The sequence below is a fragment of the Rosa chinensis genome, chromosome 4 (assembly GCF_002994745.2).
Source record: "Rosa chinensis cultivar Old Blush chromosome 4, RchiOBHm-V2, whole genome shotgun sequence".
Lineage (NCBI taxonomy): Eukaryota > Viridiplantae > Streptophyta > Magnoliopsida > Rosales > Rosaceae > Rosa > Rosa chinensis.
Genome location: NC_037091.1, coordinates 53,192,071 through 53,214,322, shown reverse-complemented (window position 1 = coordinate 53,214,322; position 22,252 = coordinate 53,192,071). Strand labels below are relative to the sequence as shown.

The 22,252-nt window shown below is 39.4% G+C and overlaps 4 protein-coding genes across 4 annotated transcripts; 1 reads left to right on the top strand and 3 right to left on the bottom strand.

The window, feature by feature from the left end:
* Positions 1 to 855: 855 nt before the first annotated feature.
* LOC112198554 (50S ribosomal protein L18, chloroplastic) lies at positions 856 to 2,592 on the bottom strand. The gene is made up of 3 exons (XM_024339704.2): positions 2,347 to 2,592; positions 1,526 to 1,687; positions 856 to 1,152 (listed from the first exon to the last, which is right to left on the bottom strand). Exons 1-3 carry the CDS (start codon positions 2,512 to 2,514, stop codon positions 1,003 to 1,005), a joined length of 480 nt encoding a protein of 159 aa, XP_024195472.1. The 5' UTR covers positions 2,515 to 2,592; the 3' UTR covers positions 856 to 1,002.
* A 638-nt stretch (positions 2,593 to 3,230) lies between these two features.
* Positions 3,231 to 8,258, bottom strand: LOC112198553 (DEAD-box ATP-dependent RNA helicase 50). The gene is made up of 8 exons (XM_024339703.2): positions 7,869 to 8,258; positions 6,944 to 7,548; positions 6,383 to 6,577; positions 5,556 to 5,743; positions 4,675 to 4,888; positions 4,119 to 4,250; positions 3,770 to 3,945; positions 3,231 to 3,630 (listed from the first exon to the last, which is right to left on the bottom strand). Exons 1-8 carry the CDS (start codon positions 8,128 to 8,130, stop codon positions 3,393 to 3,395), a joined length of 2,010 nt encoding a protein of 669 aa, XP_024195471.1. The 5' UTR covers positions 8,131 to 8,258; the 3' UTR covers positions 3,231 to 3,392.
* A 776-nt stretch (positions 8,259 to 9,034) lies between these two features.
* Positions 9,035 to 10,317, top strand: LOC112199542 (ubiquitin C-terminal hydrolase 12). The gene is made up of 5 exons (XM_040518794.1): positions 9,035 to 9,062; positions 9,171 to 9,303; positions 9,467 to 9,636; positions 9,772 to 9,969; positions 10,310 to 10,317. The coding sequence occupies exons 1-5, from the start codon at positions 9,035 to 9,037 to the stop codon at positions 10,315 to 10,317; spliced, it is 537 nt and encodes a 178-aa protein (XP_040374728.1).
* Positions 10,318 to 14,994: 4,677 nt separating this feature from the next.
* LOC112197526 (rhomboid-like protein 14, mitochondrial) lies at positions 14,995 to 16,852 on the bottom strand. The gene is made up of 2 exons (XM_024338251.2): positions 16,475 to 16,852; positions 14,995 to 16,337 (listed from the first exon to the last, which is right to left on the bottom strand). Exons 1-2 carry the CDS (start codon positions 16,835 to 16,837, stop codon positions 15,546 to 15,548), a joined length of 1,155 nt encoding a protein of 384 aa, XP_024194019.2. The 5' UTR covers positions 16,838 to 16,852; the 3' UTR covers positions 14,995 to 15,545.
* Positions 16,853 to 22,252: the final 5,400 nt, after the last annotated feature.

Genomic DNA, 22,252 nt, shown 5'->3' with positions numbered 1-22,252 from the left:
AGGAGAAGAGGAGACTATTCTACATGCCTTTTGGTCTTGTTCAAAGGCTAAGGAGGTTTGGAAGCTTACTCCTTTCAAGAGTGCAGTGGGCAGCGGACATTTTGGGACTTTCAAAAACCTGTTCAGATTTGCAACATCAGTTCTTACTTCGAATGAATTGGGTTTGGTGACTTTAATATGTAGAAGGATTTGGCAGGCTCGTAATGATGCAATTTTCAACCACAAACTAGTCAGCCCTCACTTCCTTTGTGCTCAAGCTCTTCATTTGCAGCAAGATTTTTTGGAGAAACAACTACAACCTAGCTACCCTGCTAGTAGACCAACTGCTCAGGTTAGATGGACACGACCTTCTTTTCCTTTTCTGAAACTGAATGTGGATGGTGTTGTAAATGATGTACTTGATTTGAGAGGATTAGGAGCAGTCCTCCTTAATGAAAATGATGATTTAATGATTGCAGTTTCAAAAGGGATGAAGGGTGGTTTTTCTGTAAAAGCTACCAAACCATATGCGTCTTGGGCATTCAGACTATTATCCAAACAGGTCTTCAATCAACACAAATAATTCTGGAAATGGATACTTTGGGAGTGATTAATGATTTGAATGCAGCAAATATAAATTGGTCGATTGAAGGTGCTTTGGTTGAAGAAGTGCGAAATCTCTTCCACTTTTTCTCTTTAGTTATATGTACAGTAGCTCTAGGAGATGTAATTAGGTAGCACACACTTTAGCTATTTTTGTTTCCTGCATTTCAAATTTGGGTTGAGGAAGGGCCACAATGGCCCCGTGTACTTATTTCTTATATAACTATCTAGATTGCTTATTAATGCAATTCATATTTCTGAAAAGAAAAAAAAAATGTCAAATCTTCAACTTCAATTAACTAGGAAAGAGCAACAACTCTGTTTACAAAATGATACATTCTTCCATCCCAAGATTTTATAAAAGTTAAAGGAAATAAGATGGTACAACAATTCGAAATGAAATAATTTCCCACCTAGGTTTCAGAATTGAAGGCCATTCTCCCTAGCAGCAGTAGCAAGGGCTTCCACACGTCCATGATATGGATAGCCACCTCGGTCGAAGGCTACCTTTGTGATCCCTTTCTCCAAACATGACTTTGCAATGACTTCTCCCACCTTCTTTGCTACTTCCTGATGCCAGAAAGCATGAACTGATCAGGGCTTATCGAATAGCTATAATGAATAGAAGGTAAATGTACAAAATCAGCAACCAACCAATCAATATCTAGACTGAATGATAAAACTTCACCAAATGTTGTTGTTACTATAATCATTTGTCTATTTACAATTTTACAGAAAGATTAAACATTAAAAGACAAGTGACAAAAGGAGCTTGCAAGTTGATCAATGCAACAGTTTAACTAGGCAATAAAAATCAAGGGTAAACATACGTGTTGACCACTGCCATAAAGATATGTATATCGGAATGAAGCTTAATACACATGAACCACACAGTGTAGCATCAATGCTAAACAGGCCTTTCAATTGTTATCCGTGAACTTACAATGGTTGGACCAGAAGTGAAGTCAAACTCCTCAGAGATGGGCTTCTGCATTGTTGAAGCTGAAGCAAGTGTATGCATCTTGGTATCATCAATCACTTGGACATAGAGATGCTTGTTGGAGCGGAAGACACATAGTCTTGGCCTTTCGGTAGTTCCTTCAACCTGAAAAACCAAGAAATGAGCCATCCATCATCAGAACCAGCAACTCTCATTTTCAGCAAATACCTTCCAACCGAATGAGGAGGACTGAAGCATAAGGACCGCAGGAATTCAGAGACTCCAAAACCAAGCAAAGCAAACAGATGTTCTCAAGATGAACCATTTTTCTTGTTCACTAGCATAGTCTAACGCAAAAGAGAACCAATTAAAGCTTCAGACTTTGGCTCTGAGCCTTTGAGGAAACACACTAAAATTTCCAAACCACCTAACGCCGAGACCTCAAAGGAGCTTGTCCAATCAACTGAGGTGCCTGCTAATGCCAAGCATACTAGTATCACTAAACAACAAATATATGTTTACTCTCTCTAAACTGTAAATTCTTCTAATCAAAACCAAAACAGGCTAACCCAGTTCATGTACATGTAAAATTTTGACATCACATATAAAATTGAACACCCATCTCTCTGTTCTTGTAAGCTAAGAAGGGGCTTTACCCATTACTCAAAGATAAGGAAAAGTTCCAAACTTTCGTAATCTAAAGGAGGATAACTTATCTGGGTTGAAATTGTGTGGTAAATAAAACTAACCAATATGCATTGTAGGTGAAAGCAACCAAATTTGAGAAATTGGGTATGATAAGAAAGGAGGGAGATGGTTGTTACCTTCTTTCTGATACGAGTATGGCGAGCGGTCCTGTCTTCTCTTTTGGTAGTGGCCTTGGCTTCGATAACTAGAGACTGAGATTGAGGCCTGGGAGCGGATACTCCTACAAACTTGGGACCCATCCATAGCTGTTGTGAAGACCCAATGAACGAAAGAGACGCTGACATTTTCTCCTATCTCTCTATCCTTCTGTTTCTCACTCTCACACTCCCTCCCTCTCTCTATTTCTAAACTCAATCCCCTTTCTTTTATTTGCCACCTTATCCACCCAGAAACGCTTCCGTTTTGAACATTACCCACTTTCTTTCTTTTTTCTTCTTTTTTTTTTTTTTAGGATAACAGAAAAGAAAAAGAGTTGCCAAAATAAGAAATTGGTTATACTCTATCATGTTTCAGAGAATGGTGCTTCGAGCCTTCTTAAGAATTATATTAATAGAAAAATAAATTTAACGGTCGATCATATTCAAAACATCACATACTCCGGAGTATGGTAGAAGTTCTCGTTTTATTATTTATTTATTTTAGATAGAGAAGCTGATTCAACGGTTAATTACATCACATATTCAGAAATATGGTAGAAGTTCTCATGTAATTTGTGACATTAGCCAAATTTCTCGTTCGGTTGACCACTTGGAACAAATTTAGCGAGTTAACAAGTTCATTCGTTTTCAACATCACCCGATAAATTTCAAGCAAAACAATGAAGATTTTATGCGTATTGATGTAGTGTTGATGTGTTGATACCAATTTCGAAGTTGAGCAGACTAGTGGCAAAGCAAGTGACATGAACATCTCGCATTTAGTTAAGTTAGCCAATTTGCTGTAGTAGTGTAATAGTGTGTCGTATTTATTAACAAATGATGAGAAGCAAACTCAGATTAAATCATATAAGAAGTAAATATTTCCCAAGACCAGCCTTGCACTATGCTTCATTTAGAGTCGGCTTACAAAAAGATTGTATGAGGTTCAGAAAGAAAGAGACACTATCTGTCGGCTCTTTGGCAATTCTTTACTCATCAATTCTACAATCAGATCAGTGGGGGTATTAATACAAAAGCTCGTACGCAGCTGGTACATCATGCACTGGGTGACCTTTTTGGTTCCTGTCCATTATTCTTCGCGCAAGAGAGACTTGCTTGCCAACGACAAAGATGAATGCCTTGCCCACTCCACCAGCGCCCCTGGCAGTTCTTCCTACACGCCGCACGTACTCACTTGGATCGCGAGGGAAGTCGAAGAGTATAACATGATCCACACCAGGAAAGTCGATTCCACGTGATGCTCTGTCAGATATTTTTGTAAACATCAACTTGATATTAGAACTTTAAGACTAGTTTAGAGGGAACAGATATCAATCAGACCATTCATATCTGCCAACAAAGTTCAGTAGTTGGAAATCATGCTTGCACCAAAGATTACTACCTATCAGTGCAGACCAAAAACTGTGCTACTTTCTCTGAATGAGAATTGGTGAACTCCTTCATGTTTGCAAGCCGTGATTCTTGAGCCAGAGCAGAATGAAATGGTAGAACCTGAACACGAGTTCCACTTCTGTCAAAGCGTGATAGTACATTCTCAACTTTTCTGCATGTCTCAATCTGCAAAATAGAATCAAAGTTAACTGGAATTAATATTTTTCAATGACTAGTGAGATAAGTTGAGTCAAAACTCAATGTCTTCTATCCCTTAAAAAGGACAAAAGTCAGAATGCTTGTAAATAGCACACAGGGACAACCGGTGTAAACCACAAAAGTAAATCCTCCCACCTTACCTTGTTACAAAAGACTATTGTTTTGGGAACTGGACTTCCCTCCACAAGCTGTAGAAGAGCAGATTTCTTATTTGTGAATGCCATCTCTGGAGATTTTTCACTCCGATCATCTCCACTGCAATCTACAAGTACCTGGACATGAATCTTGATGATTAAAATCCATAACTTTGGAGTAAATATAAAGCTCTTCAGTTCTAACATAAAAAGTTAAATCAAGTGAGGGAGAACATATCCTAATGCAGCTATGGTAAGTTAATAACATGGCATGAAACCCTTCTCTCTATTTTTCTATTGCATCACAGTAAAATTGATATAAAATAAGAGTATGATTTGGGAGAAGTTACGATTGTCAAATCAAATTTGAGTAGGATGAAGAAGTTCTTAACAACACTGCTATTGGAATTTGCTAAACAATGGGATAATCTTGGTGGATTTTACTAACTGATATACATTACACACAATCACATTACTATAATAAACATAAAAGAAGAGCTTTCATATTGACCTCCTAAATAGCAGGACCAAAGTTTAAAATCCACAACGTTAGTAAACCAACCTCTTCAAGGCCAGGGCTTATCCGGTGCATTCCAGGTGCCATGACCACTTGACAATCAGGAAAATCTTCAACTAACTTGTTGTAAATGCCAAGTGGTAAAGTTGCAGTGACAAAAAGATATTGTGTGGTTACAGGAGCGGAATTGATTAAACTTTGCAGTGCTGCTTCAAAATCCTCATCATTAAAGAGTATATCTACCTCATCCAGCACAGCACTGCAACAAGAAGTTCTAATTATATATTTGTGTGCCATGTGGGTAAATTGACATATACAAGCATAAATACATGCACGCACCCGCACTCACCCACAAACATTAGATATAGACAACTCAACAGCATCACCAAGAAACTCCTGTACACTATAATATATACTTATATCTAGATTAATTTTGGCTGACTAGGTGAGTTACCCCGTCAAAGTAGAAGAAACATAACAAGGAATAACAGTTCAAGCAACAATTTTGCTTTGTTCTTTTTTTATTTTTGGCTGGAAAAGATGAGTACATTTATATAAGTAGAAAAACAATCTAGGTAAGGAATATACAAATATAGACAACAAAATCAAGGCCCATAGTTTTCAAACTCCCTCCAGAGATTTTAGATACATTTTATCACTCCTTGACAAAACAGACTATAAGAACACATTCCAGAAGTTATTCATCTCATGCTGTATCTAGAAGTTTTGGTAGACTTGTTGTCAAAGCTGCTCATAACAACAGTGACAAACTATAAACTCTCGGAAAAGAAAACAATAGAACAGCCGAGTAGGGAAGATACACACCACCACTGAAATTGAAAATATAAAGGACGCTTTAATTTAATCAAACCCCAACACACAACCATGACAAAAAGTTCATGCAAAGTTAAAGGAAACGGACTTACCATCTTAGATTTGACAATTGCAAGAAGCCCTCCTTAATTAGATATATAAATCGACCTGGGGTTGCAATTAGAACATCAACACCTTCTTGCAAACTTTCCAGCTGAGTTTTCTGTCGATGACCGCCTGTTACAACCATAGACCTGACAGGAACTCCAAATTTTGATATTGATCGGCAATTACCCAAAACCTGCAGAAGTTACATTTTAATTAAAGTAATGATTCAAAGACCAGAAGGATACAATGAGACTACATATCCTTTCCTGTTTATATGCAAACTGCATGACAAAATAATTATACTAGCCAAGCAGCTTTTCTGTCAAGAACTAAGTTTGTGGTTGGTAAATGCCTTCCTGCATCTTAGTTCTCTAATTCTTTTCCTGTCTTCCATAAACAACTAAGCTAGGCTAATAATTATTACACACAAGCAGAAGGCCAATGGTAATAATGAAAGGTCATAAATACAGTAATTTTTATTCTTATTTCTGGTCGCTGTACTTGTTTCCTCTATTTTGCTGGTTTGTGCTTCTGCTGTATTGTTTTGCTACTTTTGCATATGTTTGTTATGTTCACACACACACACACACACACACACACACACCCACACACAGAGACACAGACACCCACACACACAGGAAATAGTACAACACTCTTTTGCACAGAGATCAGGGTAAAACATCTAGCAGCTGGCAATAAATTAATATGCCTAGAAACTTAGAAAGGTATAATCCATCTGAGAAGAGGTAACAACTGAAAACAAAAACTAAGAGCATGTAGATCAGAAAAGGCAAAAGTTAATGTAACTGTTAGCGCAGACGATAGTAACTACCTGAGAAGCCAATTCCGCAGTCGGAACTAATACAACTAATCGAGGACTCTGTGATGAGGACTTGCTCAGTCCTTGAAGTTCTTCATCCCTTAAACGCTGAATGACAGGAGCAAGATAAGCCAATGTTTTGCCAGATCCACTTTGGTCAGCTATAATAGAGGTTTTTCCAGCAACAACTGGAGCAAACGCCATGGCCTGCAGTGATCCAAGATGTGCAGTACAAGTATAAATTGTTAATTATGAGTATGCCACCGTTTCGAGTGTATGTATAGGGAACTGTTTATATCAGTATATCAGGAACTACAGGTTGACTAAGCATGCTCTTAATATATCAGTATATTAGCTAGATATTGCATTATATATCTATCAAACTGTTAGCTTATTTTATGTACATGGAATTCCATAAGTCCAATTTTAAGAGTATTTAAGTACACCTCCATTACTATAGTATCTCTAAGAATGCAAGATGACCTACAAGTGGATATATAGGACAATTTTTGGAGTGCATACATTTTCAAAGCACCACCAAATCAAATGCTTTACATATGTCTTTTGATGTACCTGAATATGTGATGGACGCTGGAAAAGCTGCTTCCTTAGACATTCAATCATATACTCACTGCATCCCACATCCCTAAAGGATTTTCGACTGAAAAAGCCACCATCATTGGACACTCTCCTTCGTTGGTCTAGGTCTGGATACTCTGATGATTCACGTATGGACCCTCCACTACCCCATCCTTTTCTTGAAACTGAAGCCTTTCGTCGATCTACGATGGTGTTAGGCTTCTGACGCATATATGGTTTGTGCCGACTCTCTGGGAGTGGCTCAAAAAAATCTTTCGTAGTTACTCTAGAATTGTCCTTGTAATCTGTTGGTTCCTTCTTACGCAATGCGTCCCTAAACTCATGTGAGTTGGAAGGATTTGAAAGTCTTCCTCCACGACTCATGGCATTTGCTTTCTTCTTCTTCCCCATACCTTCAATTGTAGAGATAAATGGTGATGTATCCTGCACATCTAGTTCATTTTCACTTTCATCCATGTCTCGCTTCACCCGAGAAGCTTTATCCACTACAGATTTCACTCTTTGCACTTTCAATCTCCCAAAACTTCTGCCAACTTTGGCAACTCTCCTAGTAGTTGCCGCCTGTTGACGGTCATTATCTGTAAATGGTAACACATGCTCAATGAGTCAATTCCCTCACAGTTACAACAGAATAAACATATACACACACTCAGGACTAAACAAATTATGTATGTGTGCTCCACAAATACTTCATTATCAGGACAAAGTGCCTCAAGTTCAAATCTTTCATGTAAAATACAAGATAACATGGTCTAATATGTGAGATACCAAAAGCCATTTCACTAATGTCAGCGCATAACAGATAAAGTTTCAAACTTTAAGTTGAGGTGAAGCAGAAATCACAAGCTGAAACCCATAATAGAACTGAAATATTGAAAGCAGAGAGATAGAAGAGGACCTCTGGTATTGGTTTTGGGAGAGTCACGGACTACAGAAGAGTCATTCTTGGTTGCTCCCAATACAATGAAATCATCCATAAGGTCATAAGCAGCAGCGGAGTTATCCATGGCTTTCTGACCCAAACTGCAACTTATTCCCCCTTTTCTAATGTGATGGGGGTGGACAGTACACCTGCAGTGGTGCTGAGCCACCATCCATTCTGGGTCAATGCGTTTTGGCCATAGGTGGTTTACTACTGGAGCAGGAGCTTTGCCCAGCATTTCAGTATTTCTGGGTCTAGATATATATAATTTGGGCAATTGGGTATGGATATTTAGCACTCTGACTTATTTGTTGAGCTTCAGAACTCACAGGTGAGTACAAGTAGAGTAGTGCAAAAGAACACGAGTTGTTGGGAGGAAACAACGGTTATCTATCTATTTCCCCCTTATCATATATCGACGGTATTCTGTACCGGGTCGGTCTTCGGGTCATGGGCATGAACAACTATGTTTTGACCCGGCCCAAAGTTCTTTGTGTCCATCAAAAAAAGGGGAAAAAAACCACGAGTCATAGTTTTCATTGGATCCACCTTTGATGCCATATCCCTGAAACCAGCTATGAGCTAGGGAGGATCGAGAACGTTGGGGATCATATATAATAAACTCATAAGACTCCTGGATTGTCAAATTTGATCGAATGCCATACTTACAACTCTTTTGGAGCAGGAGAGGGTTCTGTTTCCAGTAGCTTGAACCAAGAATAGTTGCAGCACTAAAGAGGATTTTTGTAGGATGAAGTTGCATTTATAAGAATAAATTTGTTTAATTTCCCCAATCTACCAATAAATTAGCATAACTTTGCTCATGAGCTCGATAAAGGATTAGCATCAAATATATGGTGAAGATAACTCAAATGACACCTCATTGTTACTTTGTTAATAAGGATTAGCATCTAATAATATTAGGTTACTTGGTAATCAAGAAATCTCATTGTTTCTCCTAATTCTACTACAATCACTCTTGTTCGTAAAAAATAATTAATAATAATAACAGATTTAATGGGATTAAAGTACTGTTTTTTTTTTTTTGAGAATTGGATTAAAGTACTGTTGTATTCAATATTCGACAGAAAACCTAGTCTGATATTCGACGCCTTCCCAACCTGAGAAGCTACTTGATCGCCATGGCTATCCTTAACTCGGACCAAGATGGTAAGATACTTTGTCTGTGTTACTGGAACCCCCTATTTACCCAGTAACTTCTACGTCTATAGTTGGTCAGTTTAATAGCCTGCTATTCTTAATATTATTTCATCGCAGGCGTTTTCAGATCACTTTCAGATTCACTCCCAACTCACTGCACTCTAAATATAGAGTCGTTTTCGTTGATAGCTGAATATCATGGAGTCAGTGGATATGAATCAAAAGAGTTCGAAGCCGGAGGATACATATGGTAATTAATATTCTGCTAAACTTGTGTATGTCATGAATCAATAATGCATCAGTCTATACCCTAAAACCAACTAATATTTGAATGGACACATACAATCAATTGCACACATTGTTCACATATATATATAACTTTTTTACTTATGTTTATGCTTGATTTGACACAGGAAACTGGTGCTGTACCCAAATGGAAACAAGAAGAAGAATGTGGAAGACCACATCTCTGTCTACTTGCGCATAGCCGGAGAAGATTCACTTCAGACTGGTTGGGGAGTATCTGTTGATTTTAGATTGTTTTTGCTTGATCAGAATAAGGGAATGTACTTGGTTCTTGAAGGTACGTACTGTATTTACCCTAGCAAATATATTGATTTACATAAACGTTTTGATTTCATATGCAGACTAGCTAGCTACATATATTGCCTGTCTTCTGATATTCTTTTTCCTTTTTCACATTGTGTGCATTGTTCAGATGCTTTTACAAAGCAGAAGTGCTTTCACGCAGGGTTGCTTCATGTAGGTTTTGATAAGCTAATCCGTCTTGAAGAATTTACTGATGTTTCCAATGGATATCTCATCGATGACAAGTGTGTATTTGGAGCTGAGGTCTTTGTTTGCAAAGAAAGAAAAACTGGCCAGGCAGAGTGTATATCAAGGATAAAGAGCCCTTGTATGTACAAGCATGTTTGGAAACTTGAAAAATTTTCAAAGTTGAACGCTCAGTTCTACCACTCAAAACAATTCAGTGCTGAAGGACTAAACTGGTATCTCCAATTATCCTTCTTTTTTTCTTTTGACAGAAAATCGACTATAGGGGAAATTAAGGAACAGCCTCCCTAACATTCTAATATATTAATCAAAAACAAGAAGAACAACAAGGGAGGGAGACCTATTTAACCCCGAAGCAACAATCACAGAAAAGCCAAGCTAACCATGTCCATCTTTTGGATATTGTAATATACTTTTGGTAAATTTTTGTTTCAAAAGTAAGATATTGCTTATTGTTGCAGGGCTATAGTACTCTATCCCAAGAGGAAAAGCACCACAAACGATCCTTCTCATCTGTCTGTTTACTTGCAATGGGTTGCTGAAAAAACAAGTCATGTCACCAAAGTATTTACAGAGTATGCCTTACGCATTGTAGATCGAAATCATGCCAGCATTCGATATCGCTCAGGTAAGGATTGATTGACCTATACTTTACGGGTGATTACTATCATTAACAAAATGCTATCATGGTGATGCATAAGGGTATTGCTCGGTTTTCTTTTTGTTTCATTTCCGGTAACAGAGAATCGTTCTTTCCTTTTGTAGATAAGTACTGTTTTAACACTGCCTCTCGGACTCATGGTTGGGCTGAATTCATTTCACTTGGTGATTTAAGTCCTCTTTTGAAGTACGATACTTGCCTAGTGGAGGCAGAGGTCACTGTTCGTGCAATTGCTAAGATTCTTGCTAAAGATGCATGCTGACTTCGAAAAAAAGATCATTCCCCCAGAGGCAATTAAGGACACAGAAATCCACCTGCTTTATGAGGAAATTTCGTCGTTTTCGTACCTCACTATGTTGATAGTGCTTTTAGTAGAATTAGTATTGTTGGTGTTGTCGTCTAAATTTCCAATTTCTTTTACTATTGTTTTCTCTCCAAATAGGGATCTTGGCAAATCGAATACGTGTTCCGAATAGCACTACAGTTGAGTCCTTCTCTTCTTGAAGTGGAATCAGATCCTCAAGAAATAATTTTTGCTATAGATGAGAAGGGGAAAGCTTGGTTCCCAATGAACACCATATAGACCAATACAAGAACACCTTATTGATGAAGTCTAGGATCACAAGTGGCAGTTTGGTTCCGATCCCTTATTTCCTCTTGTTGTGAGGCTCGACATGATAACATTTTTTTTTTTGGAAATTAATGAAACTTCATTAATAAATACCACTGAGTAAACTCAATGGAATGAGCCCAAAACAAAGCCCAAGTACAAATAAACCAAATAAGGAAAATTACAAACTCAACCATAATCCACATGGACAGGCAGCAGAGTGTAACCCTAAAAAATTAAAATACATCAACTCCAAACACAAACACAGCTGCCGCCGCCCAAACGCTTCCGTACAGCAGCCGCTGCAGTCGCCACCAGAAGCCAAGAGGATGCGAGAAGTGCTGAATCGAAGTGATGAGTACCGAATAGCCGTTGCCAGAACAAACCCAAAAAGCAAATCCAGTCAAAACCAACATAAAGGGGGATGAGAGAAAGGAACCAAAACCACACACTGACTCGCGCATCTCCACCAGAGAGACTCAAACCGGGAGGGGGAGAAAGCCACCGAGAAGAAAACCAGCGGATAATGGGGGGTGGAACACCCATGCGTGAGCACCCATAATCCAATCGGTAAGTGATTATCACTTTGGAGCAGTAGCCACGAAATCCTTCATGGAGAAGGTCATTGGTAGAAGCAGGGGAGTTGGTGTGAGGTGATGGGTGAGGGGAATCATGGAGGTTTTTGGATCTGAAAATTTTTTGGGTTGATCGGCAAAGAAGGAAGGAACAAAGTCCTCCAGTGCTGGACATAAGCCAGAAAAAGGAGGAACAAAGTCCTCAAGAGCTGGACATAAACCTGAAAATCACCACAAAATGGGTGTAGTTCACCACAGGGGTGAGAGAGAAGCAAGAGAAACTGATGAAAGAAAGAGGAACAGAGAAAAAGAGAAGCCAGAGCACTAGAGGCCGCCCCCAACTGTCAAGCCAACAATCTAGATCCGGAGGGATCAAGATCAGGGCAAGAAAGAAGGGGGAGGGAGATGGGTTTTTCTCAGATCTGTTTTCTCTCTCTAGTTTTTAGAGAGAGACGCTCTTGCCCGCGGGTTGCTCGACATGATAACATGGTCGCACACACAGGATCTTACAATCCCGAATCAAGCCTAGCTTATGATTTGAAAGCTCTGGCATGGGAAAGTTCCTTCTTGAGCCTTCAAGGGATATTGCACTTGCCATTTACATAATGATAAAGTCGTTGGAGTCACATTCATCCAACTTGGAACTTTTTTAAAATTTTGATGACAACTTGGAGGAGGCCCTCACGAAGCGCAAGGCCTTGCACTGAATGACATTATTATTGCCATTCCTGAAACCAGCTATGATCTAGGGAGGAGAAACTTGGGGTCATAATAAACTCATAAGCCACCTTAATTAACATGTCAAGGAAGTTGGATTTTGACTCTTGGATTGTCAAGAGGATGCTATTTGATCAATTGCCATAGTATCATACTATTTTATTTGCGCTAGCTCCATTTCTGTCTCCAGTAGCTTGAACCAAAATTGCAGCACTTAGAGGATTTTTGTAGAATCAGGTTGCATTTATAAGAATGAATTTTTTTCCCCAACCAACAAATTAGCAGAATTTTGTTCATGAGCTCGATAAAGGATTAGCATCGAATATATGGTGAAGATAATTCAAAGGACACCAAATTGTTACTTTGGTAATCAAGAAACCTCATTGTTTCTCCTAATTCTACTACAAGCTTAATTCTTGATTACTCTTGTTGGCAAAAAAAAAATAAAAAAACAGACATTTAATGGTATTAAAGTACCCTATACCTTAAACAGTGTACTGTTGAATTCAACATTCGACGGATTCAACAGTAAACCTAGTCTGATCGACGTCTTCCCAACCTGAGAAGTTGGTTGGTCAGTTTGATAGCCATGGCTATCCTTAACTCGGACCAAGACGGTAAGATATACTTTGTCTGTGGTACTGGAACCCCCCTATTTACCTCAAGTAACTTCTACGTCTACAGTTGATCAGTTTGATCGCCTACTGTTCTTAATAGTATTTCATTGCAGGCGTCTGAACTTTCAGATTCACTGCCAACTCATTGCAGTCTAAGTATAGAGTCGATCGTTTTCCTTGCTAACTGAATATCATGGAGTCGATGGATATGAATCAAAAGAGTTTGAAGCCGGAGGATACATATGGACATATGGTAATTAATATTCTGCGAAACTTGTGTGTATCAAGAATCAATAATGCATTTACGCTTTTAATTTGAATGAACACATTCAATGAATTGCACACGTTGTTTACAGAACTCTTTTACTTATGTTTATGCTTGATTTGACACAGGAAACTGGTGCTGTACCCAAATGGAAACAAGAAGAAGAATGTGGAAGACCACATCTCTGTCTACTTGCGCATAGCCGGAGAAGATTCACTTCAGACTGGTTGGGGAGTATCTGTTGATTTTAGATTGTTTTTGCTTGATCAGAATAAGGGAATGTACTTGGTTCTTGAAGGTACGTACTGTATTTACTCTAGCAAATATATTGATGTACATAAACGTTTTGATTTCATATGCAGACTAGCTAGCTACATATTGCCTGTCTTCTGATCTTTTCTTCTTTTTCGTATTGTGTGCTTCGGTCAGATGCTTTTTCCAAGCAAAAGTGCTTTCATTGGGCGATGCACGATGTATGTTTTGATAAACTAATCCCTCTCGAAGAATTTAGGGATGCCTCTAATAAATATCTCGTTGATGACAAGTGTGTATTTGGAGCTGAGGTCTTTGTTTGCGGAGAAAGAAAAACAGGGCAAGCAGAGTGTATATCAAGGATAAAGAGCCCTTGTATGTACAAGCATGTTTGGGAGATTCAAAATTATTCTATGTTAAACGCTCCATGCCACCAATCAGAACCATTCAATGTTGAAGGCCAAGATTGGTAACCTTGCTATCTTTTTCTTTTTTCTTATTTTGACAAAAGATCAAGACATAGGGGAGGGGAACAAGCTCCCTAACACTGGAATGGAATAATCAAAGAAGAACAGCAACAAGAAGGCTAGGGAGATCTCCAAATTGACCAAAACATAATGCACATTAGTATCGCTGACAAGACTTTTTGGAATTGTAATACTTCCGTTAAATTTTAGTTTCCAAAGTAAAAAATTGCGTATTGTTCATGTGATGTTGCAGGATTATAGTACTCTATCCCGTGGGAAATCGCGAGGGGAAAGATTCTCATCTTTCTCTCTACTTGGGATTGGCTGATAAACAAACAACGCCTACTGTCACTAGAGTACATGCAGAGTTTTCCTTACGCATAGTAAATCAAAACCGTGCCAGCCATCAATCTGGTCCACGTAAGTTATGTATTAGTGAAGATGGATAGCTATCAAGAAGAAACTATGATGCTGTCATAGTCATGCATAAAGGTTTTGTTCTGTTTTCTTTTTGCTTCAATTAACAGATTCTTCTTCTGTAGATAAGATATGTTTCATCACTGCCGGTGAGCATTATGGTTGGAGTAAATTCATTCCACGGGTTGATTTACGTCGTTTTTTGAAGAACGATACTTTCTCAGTGGAAGCAGAGATCCTGTTCTTGGGATTGCTAAAGAACCCCCAGAGGCAGAGGACATTGTCCATACAACTGGGGAGGAGGGTTCATGCAGGTTCCCCTTCAATTCGTCTTTGTCCACCTTCGTCATTGTGCTCAATCTACTTTGGTTGGCCAGGTAGAGCCATACAATAATCATGAGCGTCTATGTTTGCGCCAAGTAGAAACTGATTCATCCTAATAAGGTCTCGATATATTCTGCACTTTTTACCTTTTCTACTTCCTTGACCAGTTCAAAAATCATAATCTGTGAGTCTGTACTATATCAAAAACAAGAATAAGACAATCTTTACCGATTCTTATCTCTTACAAACACAAGTAATTTGTTTCATAATAATTGCTCAAGGACGTACAAATCATGCCAAATCCATCACTTTAATTTCAGCAGAGAAACCATAATTTTCCTGTTCTAATTCAAGAGCTGAAAACTCTTTCGACAACTGATGCTGTTAAGTTGGCTGGTTTTACAACTTCTGACCAAATCTCGACTGTACAAGTGTTCGATGATGTTGCTTTGGTGAGACTTCAGCCTTGTTTTGCTACACAGGAACTTCTTGTCTTTGCAGAAATTATGTTACCCAAGACAGAGCTACAAGGCCATTCCATGCGACCATAACTATTCTGACTCCCGAGTGATCAACAATTAAAAGAATGAAAGTTCACCATAATAATTGAACAAACACAAGTAGGCTACACTAATAAGTCCAAGACAATGACTTGATTGTTCAGATTTCCAACTGAATGACTTGATACAAACAGCATAACAACAGTGATGACAGACCCTATGATGACTGTAATTTTATTCACCCTCTGCTAGGGTTGACTACTTGAGGCAACGCTCCAGAGTCAAGACCCTATCATCTACCAAATCTTTCCAACCTTAGCTGCCTTAATTCTTCCAAAGTAAGGTCACGCGAATATTGTGGCAAAGGATGCGACGCCATGGGATTGCGATTGCCATTGTCATTCCTATTTGTGCCACACATTTCACATGCATCCAACCAACCAGAGTTTTCATATGTACAAGCACTGCACCTCCAATCCGCCAAAGCTATTCCTCTACGACTCCCACCAACCGGCCCTCTACCAGATACCTGCCTCCGTCTGAATGGAAGCACTCTTCTTAAAAACCGCATAGGCAATTCTAGTACATTAGTAACACCTCTGAGAACTAAAGTAAGTGGGTCTGAGCCCGAATATGCACTCCTCAATCGGAGATACAGAAACCCGGCAAGCATCCCACCCAAATGACCAATGAAAGACACACCAGGCACCAACATCTGGATAAGAACCAACTCGGCCCAAGCAGCATAACGCGACGGCATCGGAATTCCATGAACATAACTATAGTTTCCGGACTGCGAATTGAGAACCACCTTCATTGCAAATATCACCCCAGAAAACCCAACAGCGTATTCGGAATAATAAGCCTTCTCATAGTCAAACAAAACCAGCAGCGCTTTCGAAAGCAGCAGTGTGATCCCTTGGGACATACCGAGTAGCACAGCAACCATGGATGCAAACTCAGCACTATCCATGGAGGACTCCAACTTGATTCCCTTCCATAAAAGCGAGAGCATGTTGTAAACCAGATGAGACTCTCCCACATGGTAAAACGGTGACAGCAAGAACCGCTTCAAGTCCTTATTCTGTTCAACAACAATTCCAATTCATTTCCAAAACCCCAATTACCAAAACGACGTCGCATGTAATTCGAAAATTTGGGAATTTTGGGTGTAAAGATGAAAACTTGAAATCGAAAGGGTGGTGATGGATTGAGGATTACCTTGAGGATGAGGTGAGGGTTGAACCAGACGTCGTGAATGGAAGGGAGAATGGGTTCGAGGAAGGCGGGGCGTAAGTAGACGAGAGAATTGGCGGCAATGAGTGCGGCGGTGACGGGAGGCTTCCTGTCGAGCCTGTAATACTCGCTGGCGGCGTGGAGTGCGAGCAGCGGCAACATTCCGTTGGATCGGGATCCTCTTCTCTCCATCGTGTTTAGGGTTTCCGATTTGATCTTCGATTTGGATTTGCCTCCTTGTTCACGACAAGCACATTCCAGAGAGTCCAGACGCTTCGCGGTTTTCCTTTTTCTTTTCTCTAATTTCTTCTGCTGAGTCCTTTTATTCGTATGCGTGACCCGGCCCATTGCATCATGCCCCAATCTGCTTAAATATGTTTTTGTTCAGGTAAACCTAGGGCTGGGAATTCCAAACCGAGATCCCGAAACCGATCCCGTCCGATCCGAGCCGAAACCGATCGGGTCGGTATGATGAGTCGTTTCGCCGGAATCCCGATCCGAACCGTACCGAAACTTCTGCAAACGGGTCGGCACCGGTATGGATGAAAAGCATACCAAATTGACGGAACCGAGCTAAAACCAGATCATGATGGCGGTTCCTGTGGCGGTTCTGTCTCGGATTGAGTTGCTGGGATTCGTGGTGAGCCATGGGTATGGGTTGACGGAGACGGCGGGGTGGTGGTGTCCTGCGCGTGGTCAGATCCAACTCCAGAAGCAAAGCGAAAAACAGCTCTTCATCTCCATCTGCAACTGTTGAAACCGATTGAAGCCGAACTGTACCGAATCGATCGGTTTCGGGACCAATCAGTATGCCTGCGAAAATTCCGGTATCGGTCTCGGTATAGGCTCATTCCCGAGCCGAGCCAAACCGATCCCACCCCTAGGTAAACCTTAATTTGTGTTTGACCCAAACTCTAGGTTACTTGACCTAGTGGTAATAGGGTTAAATTAGAAGGATCTAGATTCCTATTCAATGTACGATTACTTTCCTTATATGATTGAGATTCTATGCATTGTAATCCTCTTTATAAAGAGGCCCCTATTATCAATGAGAATACACAGCGAATTCCTCTCAATTTCAGTTTCTCTACAACACGTTATCAGCACAAAACCCTAACCCTGAAACTCTAAATTCCCAAAACCCTTGAGAAAAAAAAAAAAAGGTGCGTGTTAGGCTCGATTCATAGCCGGCCAGCCCCTGCCAGCGAAAAGAAAAAAAAACACTAAAAGAAGAAAGCTCCCTAGGTCAGAGACATAAAATGTTACGTCCCGAACCTAGAATTAACGATTTACTCACTATTTGGACGGTAATTGTCGAATACTTTCAATTTTTATTTTTTTATCGATACTTTAGTGGCCCTAAAAGGTTGACTTTTGTTCAGGGCCGTTTATGAGAAAATTTCCTTCATGAAAGTTGTAGAGGACTTTAAACCGAGCGCGTGCATATGTGGTGCGTAAAAATTGGACTTAGTATGTGAGAGTTATGACCAAAAATGTAGAAGTTACTGTTCATGGTAATTTATATATATATATATATGGAAGTTACTGTTGGTAGATTTCCATTTTCGGAAATTCTACCCGGTAACTCTCTCTCTCTTTCCCCGACCCTTCCTCCCTTTCGGCCCGATTTTCTCCCTTCGATTTCTTCCCCCTCCGGCCGACCCACGATGAAATCCGGCTATCCCCAAGCTCGTCTCCTCCCCCTTGTCGCATCTGTGGTGGTATTTTGTGGAGATTTGACCGGAGGAGCTTGATTTTGAGCTGGGAAGGTTACTGTAGCAGTTCGCGATTTTTGTCGATTTCCGGCGATTCCGGCCATCTCCGGTCACCAAACCGACGTCGAAGGCTCGGTTTTCGACGGAGATCATTTCCCCTAAGGTCTTGCATTCCAATTTGCTGTGTGGAGGCCGAATCGACAACCCAGGGTTCTTGAATTTCTGGGTTATCTTCACCGGCCGGATTCGACCATTTCCAGGTAAAATTTGGATGTGTTGTAGTTGAGAAAATTAATCAGTGGGTTGAGTTGTTGCTGTACATGGAATTTGGTAGTCGATGGTGGAGGTTAGTACTGGCGCGTGGGTGCCATGCGCCGCCACTGTTGGTGGCGCGTGAGACAGTATTTGGCCGGACTTTGACTTCTGTTGTTGAGATAATTAGTCAATTATACATTTAGTTTCATAATTGCAGCTTTGGGATAGAATTGGAGATGGAGTGAGTATGGATTTTGATGTTGTTCAAAGGTGGAAATTGTTAATTGAATTACGAGGAATCCATCCATCGGATTTCCTTGATTCGGCCCTAAAGCCCATATATTAAGGGATTGACATTAGTGAAGAAGATGGGGATGTTTTGGGCATATAAAGACAATGTTAGGGTTGGTTTTACTTATCATAATTTAGTTTTTCATCCAGTAATTAAGGGTTTACGAACGTTATATTGTACAGGACGTGAGGAGGATTCCCTTGAGGAGGGTTCGGATCGACGGCAGGCTTAGCCGTACACTGTGAGTGGACTTTTGTTTTCAAATAAATGATGCATGCATTTACTCATTAAAGTATGCTCTATTAAATTGTCATAGTACACTTCGAATATATGATTTATTTTTTGGAGAATGATTTCGCTTTATCCCACATATTTGATTTCAATAGTGATTTGTTTCCGAAGTTGGTTTTGATTTATAATCCTATTCGACGAGTTATTATTTCCGATGTAATTTCCGAATTTATACTATTTATATTATATTTATATTCGTCGATTTGAGACCTTATTTTTAAATTGAGTTTTGATGGAGTAAATCTTCATATTTGTTTATCGACTTTCGATTTTTGGCATTGGGAATGCCTTATCGATAATCTAGAGATATTTTGAAAAACGACCTTTTTTTGGTCACCAAATTGATTTCTAACCTTGTTTTCTAATTTAGTTAAAATATGACCATATGAAAGTAAAAAAAGTCTTTATTACCCTTAATGAACTCTTCTCCTATCTCTCATGAGAATCGCTCGTTCCTTTTATTTCTACCACGATAACAAACTTCTCATATAGTCAAAACTTAAACATCTATCTTACTGATTTGGAACAAAATCAAATCTCTTGTGTGTTCAAGGTATATACATCGATAACCTTTTTGTTTTTCTTATATAGATTTGGATTATTAGTGGTCAAAAAAAGGTCCAATGCTTGCTATTTAATTTTATTATGTTCTTGAAGATTTAGGGTTCTTCAAGATTTAGGATTTATTCTAGTCACAACAAGGATGAATTGAATCAAAGCATATACCTTGATATGAGCTTCTAGGCTGCGATTACCCCTTCCCTTTATTATTTTTTTGTTTTCCTTTTGGTCTGGAAAAGAAGGAATTCGTTACCGCGCTTCCACTTGCTCATGGAACTTCCTTTGAAACATCTGTATATGAACAAATATGTTTTCTAATATATCATTCAATTGTCTTTAGCTTGTTCTTCTATCTTGAAGGAATTTATCATTTTACAACAGTTTCTCCTTGCTAATTGTTTTGCTTGGACCAATGATATACAGTATATATGTATCTCATACTTTTGACAATCATAGATAAAGTACTCTTCTGTTTTTTTTTTGGTTGGCAGGTGAAGTCTCTGTACAAATCTAGTCAATTATCAATATGCTCATTCTGGCAAGGAATACTAGCTAAATTCATTGTTTTTTCTTTTTTGATTGGGAGGTTGGCCCGCAATTCCTTACTTTGGTACTTAAACACCCCACGATGATGTTCAGTTGTATCGGTGGAAGTGTTTGGTAGAGGAGACCTGCCAAGTTATATGAGAGCAATGATGTTGAAATCTCTCTGTTATGAATAATAGGGGTTTACATGACTTTTTGTTATCTCAAATGGTCATTTTTTAACTGAATTAGAATACAAGGTTAGAAATCAAATTGGTGACCCAAAAAAGGTCATTTTTCAAAATTTCTCGATAATGTATTTATCCTTTTAAAGTGTGGGACACACTGTTGGTTTATACGACTTTTTACGAGAATTTCCGGGTACGGTTGGGAATCGTACCCGTGTTTTCTTTATTCGTGGGACATGGGGAAGCCTTAAGGATTTATTGGATTTTAATAGTTTTTACCCACCATACCTGGGTCGCTATATTTTATTGCTAGCTAGCCTATTAGTACTCCTCCCTGCTTACTATGTGTTTGTGGGTGAGTAAGAGCAGAGCATGGGATGCTCCAGAGTGTGGGACACTCCGACCCGAGCCTGGGAGGCTCCCTTCTTTTGTATGGTGAAATTTCTTCCCCATATTTTATCGTTACTTGACTAGCGGGGCTAGTCCGATTTCTTTTAACCAGCGGGGCTGGTATGTTTTTCACGAGTTTTTGAGTTTAAAGAAATACGTTTTATAAACGTTGCATGCATCGAGATTTTATAAATTTAAATCTGTGGGAAAGTATAAACTATTCTTCCGTTATGCTTATTTATTTTGTCCACTCACGCTAACGTTTTTATGTACTTCCCCCTGGGCCCTTTGGTTTCAATTGCCCAGATTGCAGCGTTGTTGACTGGCTTAGGAGTGGAGGCTAGCACCACCTTTGCCATCTATCCTCAATAGGTTATTTATTAACCTACTTTATGTATCATATTTCTAGTGTGTTCTATAGATTGCTTTGATTACCTTAAAACGTTGGATTTATACATTTGTATAATTATGAGTGTATGGGAGTTGTATAATATTGGAGGAAGTTGAAAGATTTGATTTGTTGGGTTGTAATTTATATAAGTGGTTATGTTTGTGTAGTATGATGTTCATATTTGGAAATTTGCGGATTGTTGCTAGGAAGCAGGGTGGCTTCAAGCATTGAAATTTATATTACTTAGAAGTGTTTTCAGCAGGTTTAGGGTTGTCCACTTTTAGGGGAAGTTCTGTCGAATTTTCCAGAAAAGTGGGCCCCGCAGATCCATCTTGGAGTTAGGAGGGTAATTCCGGGGTGGGTCCTGACATAAAAGAAAAGGGGGAGGGGTTGCTGCGCACGAAGGAGGGCGCAAGTTTCAACATCTGCAGTCAAAGGCAACAAAGAAACAAAAGAAAAAAAAAGGGAGAAGCCCATGTCAGTTGAAGAAGGAAGAAAAAGAAAAGAAAGAAAAAAAGGAAGGAGGAAGCCACGTCTAGAAGAAAAGAAGAAAAGAAAGAAGTGGGCCTAGAGAGAAGAAAAGAGAAAAAAAAAAAAGCGAGACTGAGCAACCCATTGGGCCGCTGACGTCAGCAGGCCCACCTCCTGCAGCAGGCCAACCTCAGTCAGCTGGCCCAACTCCGGTTAGCCCATAGGTCAACCTCCGGCGACCAGCCACTTTCGGGCGACTTTTTCCTGTCAAATTTTCCGGCGACCTATTTCGAGGTATTTTTTACTAAACGTTCCCCTTTTTTTAGAGTTTTTAAGTTTAATTTCTCTTCTTTTTCGGGGACTTGCAACCTCCCTTCTTCTACCCCCCTTTCTTTACCATAGGGGAGACCAAATTAAGCCGAACTGTGGGGGTTTGTGCTCACTCCAAGTTTGGAGCTTGTAGAGTTCTCTAAACTTAGAGTTTGTTGAGATAAAACGATCGACCGTAAACATCATTGGAATCGAATTTCTTGGAAACGACTACGCTCAGAAATTTTATTTGTTTTCGTGGTAGACTTTTTCGCTCCGAAACTAACCCTAATTTCTTGTTCTCTTTCAAGATGAGTAACATGAAAAAATTGGACGTTGCTCCATTAGGAACAACTGGCTTTGAATATCACAGGT